This window comes from Stomoxys calcitrans, chromosome 3 (assembly GCF_963082655.1).
Source record: "Stomoxys calcitrans chromosome 3, idStoCalc2.1, whole genome shotgun sequence".
Classification (NCBI taxonomy): Eukaryota; Metazoa; Arthropoda; class Insecta; order Diptera; family Muscidae; genus Stomoxys; species Stomoxys calcitrans.
The window spans coordinates 31,494,118-31,507,500 of record NC_081554.1 but is presented as its reverse complement, the minus strand read 5'-3'; the positions used below and the strand labels follow the sequence as shown (position 1 = coordinate 31,507,500).

Below are 13,383 nucleotides of genomic sequence, written 5' to 3'. Positions count from 1 at the left end.
TCTTTCAAATCTTGAGTGAATGGGCTTTTGGGGAATAGGTTATGGTCTTATCGTCTGCTCCCTGTGCATTAGGCGGCATTGAGTACTCTGTCACTGCACTACCTGATGTTTCAGTATTAGGACTTTTATCCATCCTAGTCTCCATAATCTCGAGAAAGTCGATAATGGTTCCGTCGTCGAGTCCCTGTTCGTTTGACTGTATTGGGTCTCTCGCCCCTGCACTGTTTTAGTACTAGGATCTTTGCCTATCCTAGTCTTCCCAATATTGAAAAAGTCGGTGATAATCTCGTCGTCGGCCTCCTGTTCGATAGGTGGTTTTGAGTATCCCGCCACCGTACCGCCTGATGACTCAATATGAGGATATTTGCCTATCCTAGTCTTCCCAATCTTAAAAAAGACGGCCTTGGTCCCATAGTACGCAATCCCTTTAGTCTTAGCCAAATTTGTCACGGAGACTTGATCAACGCCCACCGTAAGGAGAGTCCCATCCTCCCTCTCTTCCCTGTCGAAAACCTCCCATTTCTCCACAACCAAATCTTGGTTTGGCTTGTTTACGACTTTCATCATGCGTTTCGTCGCGATTTCGCCACCCATATTCTTGATGAACACCGTCTCCTATGTGAGCTGTGGGGGGGCCATCTTTCTCACAAGTTCAAGCTTTGTCTGTGAAAATATATTCCGGTGACACAAGACGCTGCGTTAAGATGTCCCCACATAATTCGTATGGGTGGACCTCCTTCAGAGTTCAACACATGTTCGATAACCCGTTCGTTTAATATATGCTTCACCTGGGACCGACGATCTGGTGGAATGCTACCAGATGTACAGCCGATATCGATGACTGCATAAATCATCTCATCTCTGTTGTGCTTCCTTGCCTATCCAGTGTAAGAGAGCGGTTGCTTACCTTACCTTTGCTGATATTTTGCATGTAGTGTTCTGTTAAAACTTCCATCAACTGTGCTAAGTATGGTCCGAATCGGTTTATAACCTGATATAGCTCCCATATAAACAGATCTCCCGATTTTACTTCGTGAGCCCTTACAAGCTGTAATTTTTGTCAGATTTGGCTGAAATTGAAGATGTAGTGCTTTGGTATGAATTCCAACAACTGTGCCACGTACGGTCCACATCGTTTTATAATCTGATATAGCTCAGATAAAAACCGATCTCCCGATTTTACTTCCTTATTTCTTACAAGCTGCAATTTTTGTCCTTTGCCAAGTACGGTCCAAATCGGTCTATAGCTAGATATAGCCCCTATATAAACTGATCGCTCGATTTGACTTCTTGAGCCCTTACAAGCCGCAATTTTTGTCCGATTTGGCTGAAATTTTGCATGTAGTGATCTGTTATAACTTCCAACCACTGTCTCAAGTACGGTCTTAATCGGTCCGTAACCCGATATAGCTTCCATGTCCAATCCGGTCTCTCGATCATCCTTGTTTTGTATAAATTTATAGCTGAATCCATGGTGTGGGTTTCCAAGATTCGACCAGGCCGAACTTAGCACGCTTTTACTTGTTAGACTTTTACAAAGACCAAGAATAAAAGGGTGATTTTTTAAGAGCAAAAGAAAAGTTTTTCAAAAAAAAAAAAATCTGAAAAATGCATAAAAACTTTATTTCAATCGATAATACGGTCCATATAATTTAATGTTTGAAGATTATTTCATACTAATGTTGACCGTGACTGCGCCTCAAATGGTCCATCCCCTTAGTCCAATTTTGGCATACTCTTTCCAAGATTTCGGCCGGTATTTCACGAACAAATGCTTCTTCCAATCCGTCAGTTGAAGCTGTCTTATCTGTATAGACATGGGCTTTAAAAAGATCCCACAAAAATAGTATAAAGGCGTTAAAACGCACTATCTAGGCGGCTAATTGATGGGTCCCGAACGTGAAATAAAATGGTAACCGAACTCGCCACTCCATTAGTCCATTATTACGCGTGCTGTGCGCCATATGGCACAGTCTTGTTGAAACCACATGTCTTGCAATTCAAGCTCTTGCATTTAGGGCAAGAAAAAATTTGGCTATCATCTCACGGTAGCACTCACCATTCACAGTTACATTACGATTCGCATCATCTTTGAAGAAGTACGGTCCAATGATGCCACCAGCCCATAAACCGCACCAAACTGTGACTTTTGCTGTATGCATTGATAGCTCTTGCAATGCTTCTGGCTGATTTTTACTTCAAAATCGATAATTCTGCTTATTTACTAAGCCACTGAGCCAAAAATGAGAGCGAGATGAACTTTCTTAACAGAGCACTCATTTTCATAATAAAATTCAATAATTTGCAAGCATTTTTCGTTTGTAAGACGATTCATGGTTAAATTATAGATGAAACTGAAGATGTTCTATAGTGAAACAAAACACGAAACGTGCGTGAGCTATTTAAATCAATGGCATGTTGGCATGTTGCTGTTGCTGTAGCCACATGCCTACAAGTGGAGGTGGTGATCCTCGTCTAGCTCCTAAAGGTGAGCAAGCTCGTTCCGCTCCAAAGGACCGATCACCGTGGGAACAGGGTGGCGATTGGTTATTTAATGGCATGTGGCACCGTCCTGCTGAAACCACATGTCATGCAAGTCAAGCTCTTGCATTTTGGTCCAAAAAAAAGTTGGATGTCATATGACGATAGCGCTCATCATTCACAGTTACTTAACGATTCGCCTCATCTTTCAAGAAGTACGGTCCAATGATGCCGCCAGCCCATAAACCGCACCAAAATGTGACTTTTTCTGGATGCATTGGTAGCTCTTGTAGTGCTTCTGGCTGATATTCACTCCAAAATCGATAATTCTGCTTATTTACTAAGCCATTGAGCCAAAAATGAGCTTTGTCACTGAAATGGAAGAAGCGCGAGATGAACTTTCTTAACAGAGCACGCATTTTTATAATAAAATTCAATAATTTGCTAGAATTGTTCGTTCGTAGGACGATTAATGGTTAAATTATAGACGAAACTGAAGATGTTTGATAGTAAAACAAAACACGAAACATGATTGAGCTATTTTAATCGGTGTTCCTAAAAATATAATAGCTTAAATATCACCCTTTATAACCAAAACAACACGACTTCATTGACACACACGTGTCCATGAGTTGGTCTTCTTCTTGCCGCAAAATTAAATCTGGCAAGGCCGTTCTCAAATGAACCCTGTTACACTCTATGTATTCACAATGAGTGACGTTCGATTTACTGGTGGATGCAATGCCACCTGCGTCAACGCATGGCACACAACAACTGTGCCCACCAACACTCAACCAAATAACAGCCAGGTGGGTCCATCAATCGATAAAGGCCCATATAAACCGATTCATCGATTTACTTTATGAGATCAGTTCTAAATAGGCACATTCGCATGAAATCAGAAAAATTCGGCAGCAACATTATCCGCAACTAATAGTTTTCATGTCAAGTAATGCATTTTGAATGGCAAAAATATTGGGTTGCCCAAAAAGTAATTGCGGATTTTTTAAAAGAAAGTAAATGCATTTTTAATAAAACTTAGAATGAACTTTAATCAAATATACTTTTTGTACACTTTTTTTCTAAAGCAAGCTAAAAGTAACAGCTGATAACTGACAGAAGAAAGAATGCAATTACAGAGTCACAAGCTGTGAAAAAATTTGACAACGCCGACTATATGAAAAATCAGCAATTACTTTTTGGGCAACCCAATATATTGGCAATACACTCCGAATTTTCATATTTATTAAATCAAACCACTTAATGAGGTCTTATTTAATAAATATGGGAATATACCTCATAATAAGGACAATATCTTAAAATTTAGTAAACAACTTGACTTCTGTTTAAGTGTTTTTTTTATACCCACCACCGAAGGATGGGGGTATATTCATTTTGTCATTCCGTTTGCAACACATCGAAATATCCATTTCCGACCCTATAAAGTATATATATTCTTGATCAGCGTAAAAATCTACGACGATCTAGACATGTCCGTCCGTCTGTCCGTCTGTCTGTTGAAATCACGCTACAGTCTTTAAAAATTGAGATATTGAGCTGAAATTTTGCACAGATTCTTTTTTTGTCCATAAGCAGGTTAAATTCGTAGATGGGCTATATCGGACTATATCTTGATATAGCCCCCATATAGACCGATCCGCCGATTTAGGGTCTTAGGCCCATAAAAGCCACATTTATTATCCGATTTTGCTGAAATTTGGGACAGTGAGTTGCGTTGGGCCCTTCAACATCCTTCGTCAATTTGGCTCAGATCGGTCCAAATTTGAATATAGCTGCCATATAGACCGATCCTCAGATTTAGGGTCTTAGGCCCATAACAGCCACATTTATTATCCGATTTTGCTGAAATTTGGGACAGTGAGTTGCGTTGAGCTCTTCGACATCCTTCGTCAATTTGGTTCAGATCGGTCCAAATTTGGATATAGCTGCCATATAGACCGATCCTCCGATTTATGGTCTTAGGCCCATAAAAGCCACATTTATTATCCGATTTTGCTGAAATTTGGGACAGTGAGTTGCGTTGAGCCCTTCGACATCCTTCGTCAAATTGGCCCAGATCGGTCCAAATTTGGATATAGCTGCCATATAGACCGATCTTTCGATTTAAGGTTTTGGGCCCATAAAAAGCGCATTTATTGTCCGATGTCGCCGAAATTTGGGACAATGACTTGTGTTGGACCCTTCGATATTTGTCTTCAATTTGGCTCAGATCGGTCCAGATTTGGATATAGCTGCCATATAGACCGATCTCTCGGTTGAACAATGACTTGTACTTATAAGCATTTGGTCTAAATCGGATGATATCTATAGAGCTGCTAAGGGGCATAAGGTATGCATTTTTCACTGTATTTTGACGAAATGTGGTTCACATATATACCCGAGGTGGTGGGTATCCAAAGTTCGGCCCGGCCGAACTTAACGCCTTCTTACTTGTTCTAATTTTAGAGTTGCAAACATTTTTTACTAAAACCAATGCTATTTTTGATCAAAGTCGTGTGGTCTCCTTCAGTTTATAGTTAATTTCGTTATCTTAAAGATAATTTACTGCAATATAAAACACCTCAATCTTAGCTTAAAGATATGCATTATTACTATTTTAAGGTCAGTAAATATTTGTGTTTAAGACCTAATTCTTAAAACCAAGCATAAAATCGTAAACATTAGGAGCATTTACTTTTCGTTTAGGAAAAAATCGCTTCCTCAATACTACGAAAAAAATCTTATATACATATTAGTAAAAAATTTTTTCAGTGTATATAATATTATTTACAGCTTCTGTTTAGTCTTGCGTATATAGGCATTGTAGTAGAATTTCGAAAAAAGAATAATCATGCACATGTTGTTGGCGGATGCCACAAACGTCCATGGTACGTCCAAGTTACACGGATTTCCAATAGCAATTGGCAGACCGAAATGAAAGGCCAATAAACCAAATTGCATCAACTGCATTTGGGTGACTCGCTTCTTCCACTCTGACAAATCGATGTTAAGTTTCAGAGATGCTATAAAGTAATAGGTGTACATCACAGCATGGACCAGAGAATTCATGATACCGAGTGAAGAGAAATGTGAAGCTGGAAAATTAGAAATAATTATTTACATTTTATCCAAAGGCTTAACAAAAGAAATTTAATCTTCGTTTTCTAAGGAACATAGCATTTCACGCTACGTACGTGGGTTATGTTCAAAATAGAGTGCGGATATTAATGCGCCTCATGCTATATTCTAACAAGTAAAAAGGCGTTAAGTTCGGCCGGGGCGAATTTTGGATACATGTAGTATACCCGAGGTGGTGGGTATAACCACCTTTCGTCAAAATCCGGTGAAAAATGTATACCTTATGCCCCATAACAGCTATATCGAAATATGTTCCGATTTGGACCAAATATTGGGTTGCCTAAAAAGTAATCGCGGATTTTTCAAAAGAAAGTAAATGCCTTTTTCACAAATATTAGAATGAACTTTATTCAAATATACTTTTTTACACTTTTTTTCTAAAGCAAGCTAAAAGTAACAGCTGATAACTGACAGAAGAAAGAATGCAATTACAGAGTCACAAGCTGTGAAAAAATTTGTCAACGCCGACTATATGAAAAATCCGCAATTACTTTTTGGGCAACACAATACTAATAGGTACAAGTCATTGTTCAATTTTTAGTAGCTATATCTAAAATTAAACCGATCTGAATCATATACGACGTGGATGTCGAAAAGCCTAACATAAGTCACTGTGTCAAATTTCAGTGAAATCGGATTATAAATGCGCCTTTTATGGCCCCAAAACCTTAAATCGAGATATCGGTCTATACGGTAGCTATATCCAAATCAGGACCGATTTGGGCCAAGTTTCAGAAAAATGTCGAAGAGCCTAACACAGTGAATCGCCAAATTTCGGCGACATCGGACAATAAATGCGCCTTTTATGGCCCCAAACCTCAAAACGAGAGATGGGTCTATATGGCAGCTATATCCAAATCTGGACCGATCTGAGCCAAATTGAAGAAGAATGTCGAAGGGCCTTACACAACTCACTGTCCGAAATATCGGCGACAGCGGACAATAAATGCGCCTTTTATGGCCCCAAACCTCAAAACGAGAGATGGGTCTATATGGCAGCTATATCCAAATCTGGACCGATCTGAGCCAAATTGAAGAAGAATGTCGAAGGGCCTTACACAACTCACTGTTCCAAATTTCGGCGAAATCGTACAATTAATGCGCCTTTTATGGAACCAAAACCTTAAATCGAGAGATCAGTCTGTATGGCAGCTATATCCAAATCTGGACCGATCTGGGCCAAATTGAAGAAGAATGTCGAAGAGCCTTACACAACTTATTGTCCCAAACATCGGCGACATTGGACAATAAATGCGCCTTTTATGGCCCCAAACCTCAAATCGAGAGATAGGTCTATATGGCAGCTATATCCAAATCTGGACCCATAGGAGCCAAATTGAAGAAGAATGTCAAAGGGCCTAACACAACTCACTGTCCTAAATATCGGCGACATTGGACAATAACTGCGCCTTTTATGGAACCAAAACCTTAAATCGAGAGATCAGTCTGTATGGCAGCTATATCCAAATCTGGACCGATCTGGGCCAAGTTGAGGAAGGATGTCGAAGCGACTAACACAACTCACTGTCCCAAATTTTGGCGAAATCAAAAACTCAATAAGTCAAAGGAGGTGATCGATTTATAAGGCGGCTATATATAGTCTGATTTAGACGGTACTTGGCACAGTTATTGGAAGTCATACTAAAACAATATGTGCTGACTTTCAGCCTAGTTAGATAACGATCGCGCCCTCTAGGGGCTCAAGAAGTCTAATCTGGAGATCGGTTTATATCACAGCTATATTGGAATATTAACTGATTTAGACCATACTTAACACAGTGGCTGAAAGTCAGAACAAAACGATATGTGCAAAATTTCATCCAAATCGGATAAGAATTGCGCCCTCTATAAGCTCAAGAAGTCTAATTGGGAGATCGGTGCATATGGCAGCTATATCAGGTTATGAACTGATTTAGACCATGCTTAACACAGTTGCTGGGAGTCATTTCAAAACACGTCGTGCAAAATTTCATTCCAATCGGATAAGAATTGCGCCCTCTAGAAGCTTAAGAAGTCAAGATCCAAGATCGGTTTATATGGTAGCTATATCTGGTTATGGACTGATTGGGACCATACTCGGGACAATTGTTGGAAGTCATGACGAAACACGTCGTGCAAAATTTCAGCCAAATCGGATAGGAATTGCGCCCTCTAGAAGCTCAAGAAGTCAAGACCCAAGATCGGTTTATATGACAGCTATATCAGGATATGGACCGATTTCAACCATACTTAGCACAATTGTTGAAAATCATAAAAAAAACACCTTACGCAAAATTTCAGCCAAATCGGATAAAAATTGCGCTCTGAAGTGGCTCAAAAAGTCAAGATCCAAGATCGGTTTATATAGCAGCTACATCAAAACGTAGACCGATATGGCCCACTTACAATCCCAACCGACCTACATTCAAAGGAAGAATTTGTGCAAAATTAGGGCTGTTTTAGGGGTGGGACGGCCCTAGGTACCCCATCTGAAACTCAGATACAACATTTTTGGTTTTAGGTTACTAAAAAGAGTTCACATATAATTTCGCTTAAATCGCACCACCCATATTCAAGATCTGGCGTTTCTGAAAATAAGGGTTAGGGGGAGGGTCCGGCCCCCCTAAGTACCCTATTTTCACCAGGGGATCATTATGCACCATATCAGAAAATTTATACGAAATAGACAAACAAACAAAACAAAAATAGATTTTTATATATAAGAAGATACACTCCAGGAGGTGGATATCCAAAGTTCGGTCCGGCCGAACATAATGCCCACTTACTTGTTTTATAGAGCGTTTTGACACTTTTTCGGGCGAAATGTCGAACTTAGTATTAGACTTCAGTCTCGTTACATTTCTAAATTTCCTATGCTTTTTGCTATTTATTTCAATTATTTCGTAACTTACCAAAAAATCTTGAGCCATAAGCATATGGAGAAAAAATCATTAACGAATGGTGGTATACATGCAACAACGTTATTTGATTATACTTTTTTCGCAGTAGAAAGAAGACCTGTAACAAGAAATCCCAATGTGGGAAATATATGTGTGTATTAGAAAAAAAAATATTCCCTTGCTCTATACCGTATCAAGGATGTCCAAATATTTTGAGAATAGATACAGCAAATAGGGTACACGTAACTTTAGCGTAACACTCCTTACATCGTTGGGGTCAAATCGTTGGCAAAGAAGGCTGAAATCAGGTCTCATATAAGTATCACGCAATGATATCCAGAAAATGTATAAATTGAGTACAACTTGAAACATATTGTAGATCTGCATTAAAAGGTCCAGTTTAAAAGGTTTCCTGTTCTTCATTAATCTGGGTCCGACTTTGAGCACCAAGTAAAGAGCAATGGTGGCTACCATCACATATGGACTGCCAAGAAGTGTGTTAGTGGTAATACGTTTGTCTAAAAGAGAAAACATATATTAGTAGAGAAACCAAACAACAAAGGGAACTCAATTTAGACTAATGCCGATAGCAGAGTAGAACAACAGGTTGGTAAACTGTTAGCAAATGCAAATTTACCCAAGGACTTTCATATCAATAAGGCCTGTCCGATATAATGATGAGAGAGTTCCTTTTTATAGCCGAACACGAATTGAGTGGGTAAGCTCTTCAGGGGCTCATAAAATAAAATAGGGAGATCGTTTTATAGGAGAGCTGTATTAGGCTAAAGACCGATGCAGACCATATTTAATACGTATGTGTTAAATGTGACGGACGGACGGAGGGACGGACGGAGGGACGGACGGAGGGACGGACGGAGGGACGGACGGAGGGACGGACGGAGGGACGGACGGAGGGACGGACGGAGGGACGGACGGAGGGACGGACGGAGGGACGGACGGAGGGACGGACGGAGGGACGGACGGAGGGACGGACGGAGGGACGGACGGAGGGACGGACGGAGGGACGGACGGAGGGACGGACGGAGGGACGGACGGAGGGACGGACGGAGGGACGGACGGAGGGACGGACGGAGGGACGGACGGAGGGACGGACGGAGGGACGGACGGAGGGACGGACGGAGGGACGGACGGAGGGACGGACGGAGGGACGGACGGAGGGACGGACGGAGGGACGGACGGAGGGACGGACGGAGGGACGGACGGAGGGACGGACGGAGGGACGGACGGAGGGACGGACGGAGGGACGGACGGAGGGACGGACGGAGGGACGGACGGAGGGACGGACGGAGGGACGGACGGAGGGACGGACGGAGGGACGGACGGAGGGACGGACGGAGGGACGGACGGAGGGACGGACGGAGGGACGGACGGAGGGACGGACGGAGGGACGGACGGAGGGACGGACGGAGGGACGGACGGAGGGACGGACGGAGGGACGGACGGAGGGACGGACGGAGGGACGGACGGAGGGACGGACGGAGGGACGGACGGAGGGACGGACGGAGGGACGGACGGAGGGACGGACGGAGGGACGGACGGAGGGACGGACGGAGGGACGGACGGAGGGACGGACGGAGGGACGGACGGAGGGACGGACGGAGGGACGGACGGAGGGACGGACGGAGGGACGGACGGAGGGACGGACGGAGGGACGGACGGAGGGACGGACGGAGGGACGGACGGAGGGACGGACGGAGGGACGGACGGAGGGACGGACGGAGGGACGGACGGAGGGACGGACGGAGGGACGGACGGAGGGACGGACGGAGGGACGGACGGAGGGACGGACGGAGGGACGGACGGAGGGACGGACGGAGGGACGGACGGAGGGACGGACGGAGGGACGGACGGAGGGACGGACGGAGGGACGGACGGAGGGACGGACGGAGGGACGGACGGAGGGACGGACGGAGGGACGGACGGAGGGACGGACGGACGGAGGGACGGACGGAGGGACGGACGGAGGGACGGACGGAGGGACGGACGGAGGGACGGACGGAGGGACGGACGGAGGGACGGACGGAGGGACGGACGGACGGAGGGACGGACGGAGGGACGGACGGAGGGACGGACGGAGGGACGGACGGACGGAGGGACGGACGGAGGGACGGACGGAGGGACGGACGGAGGGACGGACGGACGGAGGGACGGACGGAGGGACGGACGGAGGGACGGACGGAGGGACGGACGGACGGAGGGACGGACGGAGGGACGGACGGAGGGACGGACGGAGGGACGGACGGAGGGACGGACGGAGGGACGGACGGAGGGACGGACGGAGGGACGGACGGACGGAGGGACGGACGGAGGGACGGACGGAGGGACGGACGGAGGGACGGACGGAGGGACGGACGGAGGGACGGACGGACGGACGGACGGACGGACGGAGGGACGGACGGAGGGACGGACGGAGAGACGGACGGACGGAGAGACAGGCGAACGGAAATGGCTAGATCGACAAAAAATGTCATTCGATCAAAATATTTATACTTTATGGGGTCTGAGACGAATATTTGGAATGACGCATGAATGAATGACGAAATTAGTATACCCCCATCCTATGGTGGAGAGTACAAAAAAGAAGATTGCAAAGTGCAGCATACTGTAGACATGTATAGCTAAAGAATGATGAAGAAGCACCTCGATTTGGCGATGATGAGAAAACGGCTGAATGAAATGGCGATTTCAAGGATGATAGCCATTTTCATCTGTCCATATTCTTTTGTGATTAAAGCATACATCGCAATTTATATTCGATTATTTTAGGCATTTTTATACCCACCACCATAGGATGGGGGTATACTAATCAAGTCATTCCGTTTATAACACCTCGAAATATTGATCTAGGACCCCATAAAGTATAAATATGCCTGATCCTCTCGGCGTTCTGAGTCGATCTAGCCATGTCTGTCCGATAGCGGTCGACCACATAAAGCTAGTCGCTTGAAATTTTGCACAGATATTTAATATTGATGTAATGGACTATATCGGTTCAGATTTAGATATAGCTCCCACATAAACCGATCTCCCGATTTGACTTCTTGAGCCCTTACAAGCCGCAATTTTTGTTCGTTTTTGTTGAAATTTGCACATGTTACGACTTCAAAAAACTGTGCCAAGTACCTCCAAATCGGTCAATAACCTGATACAGCTCCCATATAAACCGATATCACAATTCAACTTCTTGTCCCTCTGGAAGTTTTAATTTTTATCCGATTTGTCTGAAATATTGCGCATAGTGTTCTGTTATGACTCTTAACAACTGTGTCTAGTACGGACCGAATCGGTGTATAACCTGATATTGTTCCTATATAAACCGATCTCCCGATTTGACTTCTTGAGCCCTTACAAGGCGCAATTCTTATCCAGTTCAGCTGAAATTTTGCTCAAAAAGTTCTGTTATGACTTCCAATAACTGTGCCAAGTACGGTCTAAATCGGTCTATAACCTGATATAGCTCCCATATAAACTTATCTCCCGATTTTACCTCTTAAGCCCTTGCAAGCCGCATTTTTTATCCGATTTGGCTGAAATTTTGCACAAAAAGTTCTGCACAGTTCGGTACATGACTGCCATGTACCGTCCAAATCGGTCAAGAAAATGATATAGCTCCCATATAACCCGATCTCCCGATTTGACTTCTTGAGCCTCTGGAAATTTTGCACAAAATGATCTGTACGGTCTAAATTGGTCTATAACCTGATATAGCTCCCATATAAACCGATCTCGCGATTTGACTTCTTGAGCCCCTGGAAGCGGCAATTTTTGTCCGATTTGGCTGAAACTTTGCTCATAGTGTTCTCTTATCACTCTCAACAACTGTGCCTAGTACGGTCCAAATCAGTCTATAACCAGATATAGCTCCCATATTTCAGCAAAATCCATGGTGGTGGGTTTCAAAGATTCGACCCGGCCGAACTTAGCACGCTTTTACTCGTTTTGGCTTACCAACGCAGCCTCTAGCAATCGGTTCAGGCCGATGAGTTCTAGTGACGAAATCATCTCTCTATGACTATAATAGCCAGTGTAATGCTGGGTATCCCTCAGACACAGAAATCACTAAGCCATACGTCAACTCCTGTACTCCGGTTATCTGGTGGTTCGATCGCGCTGTGAGTGAATCATGTCTGCATAACTCCAATTGATGACCTGACAATTGCAGTTAGGGGAAAGTTTCCCAACACTCTTGGCGATATATTGGTTGCCCAAAAAGTAATTGCGGACTTTTTATATAGTCGGCGTTGACAAATTTTTTCACAGCTTGTGACTCTGTAATTGTATTCTTTCTTCTGTCAGTTATCAGCTGTTACTTTTAGCTTGCTTTAGAAAAAAAGTGTAAAAAAACTATATTTGATTAAAGTTCATTCTAAGTTTTATTAAAAATGCATTTACTTTCTTTTAAAAAATCCGCAATTACTTTTTGGGCAACCCAATACTTCACGAAGCTCTACATGCGACAGCAAAGTGGGCTAACAACCTTGGACGGAGAGAATGTTTCATTTAGTGAAAGCTCAAAATACCTTTGTGTTTTGCTGGACTGGAAACTGGTCTTAAAATCGGATACACTTATAAGAGAGTCATTGGCAAACGTTTGGGGTTTAAATGGTGTTGTGATCTGGGGCACAACGCTTCAAAAGTCCACGAACTTTTCAAACCTGAGGTGGATCCATAGGATGGCTTGTTTGTGCATCACAGTCGCACTGAGGGCGACATCATCTGATGGACTGAATGCAATATTAAACCTAATGCCCCTCAAGACATTACATTGTGGCCAGAAAACTTGAAGCGACCACTACAGTGAGGCTAAGGGAGCTTTCTATCTGGTCATGCGGCGGCTACGTCATTCATTCATTTTTTATACCCA

At 43.8% G+C, this 13,383-nt stretch overlaps 1 protein-coding gene across 2 annotated transcripts in view; it reads right to left on the bottom strand.

The window, feature by feature from the left end:
- Positions 1–5,132: 5,132 nt before the first annotated feature.
- The window catches only part of LOC106085708 (elongation of very long chain fatty acids protein F-like), a 103,630-nt gene continuing 95,379 nt past the window's right edge, over positions 5,133–13,383 (bottom strand). For both annotated transcript variants that reach the window (XM_059365335.1, XM_059365334.1), the window contains exons 4-6: positions 8,688–9,016; positions 8,511–8,616; positions 5,133–5,576 (exon numbers count right to left, since the gene is read on the bottom strand). In XM_059365335.1, coding sequence (XP_059221318.1) covers positions 5,269–5,576; positions 8,511–8,616; positions 8,688–9,016 — 743 coding nt within the window. In that variant the 3' untranslated portion in view covers positions 5,133–5,268. The remainder of the gene's footprint in view (positions 5,577–8,510; positions 8,617–8,687; positions 9,017–13,383) is intronic.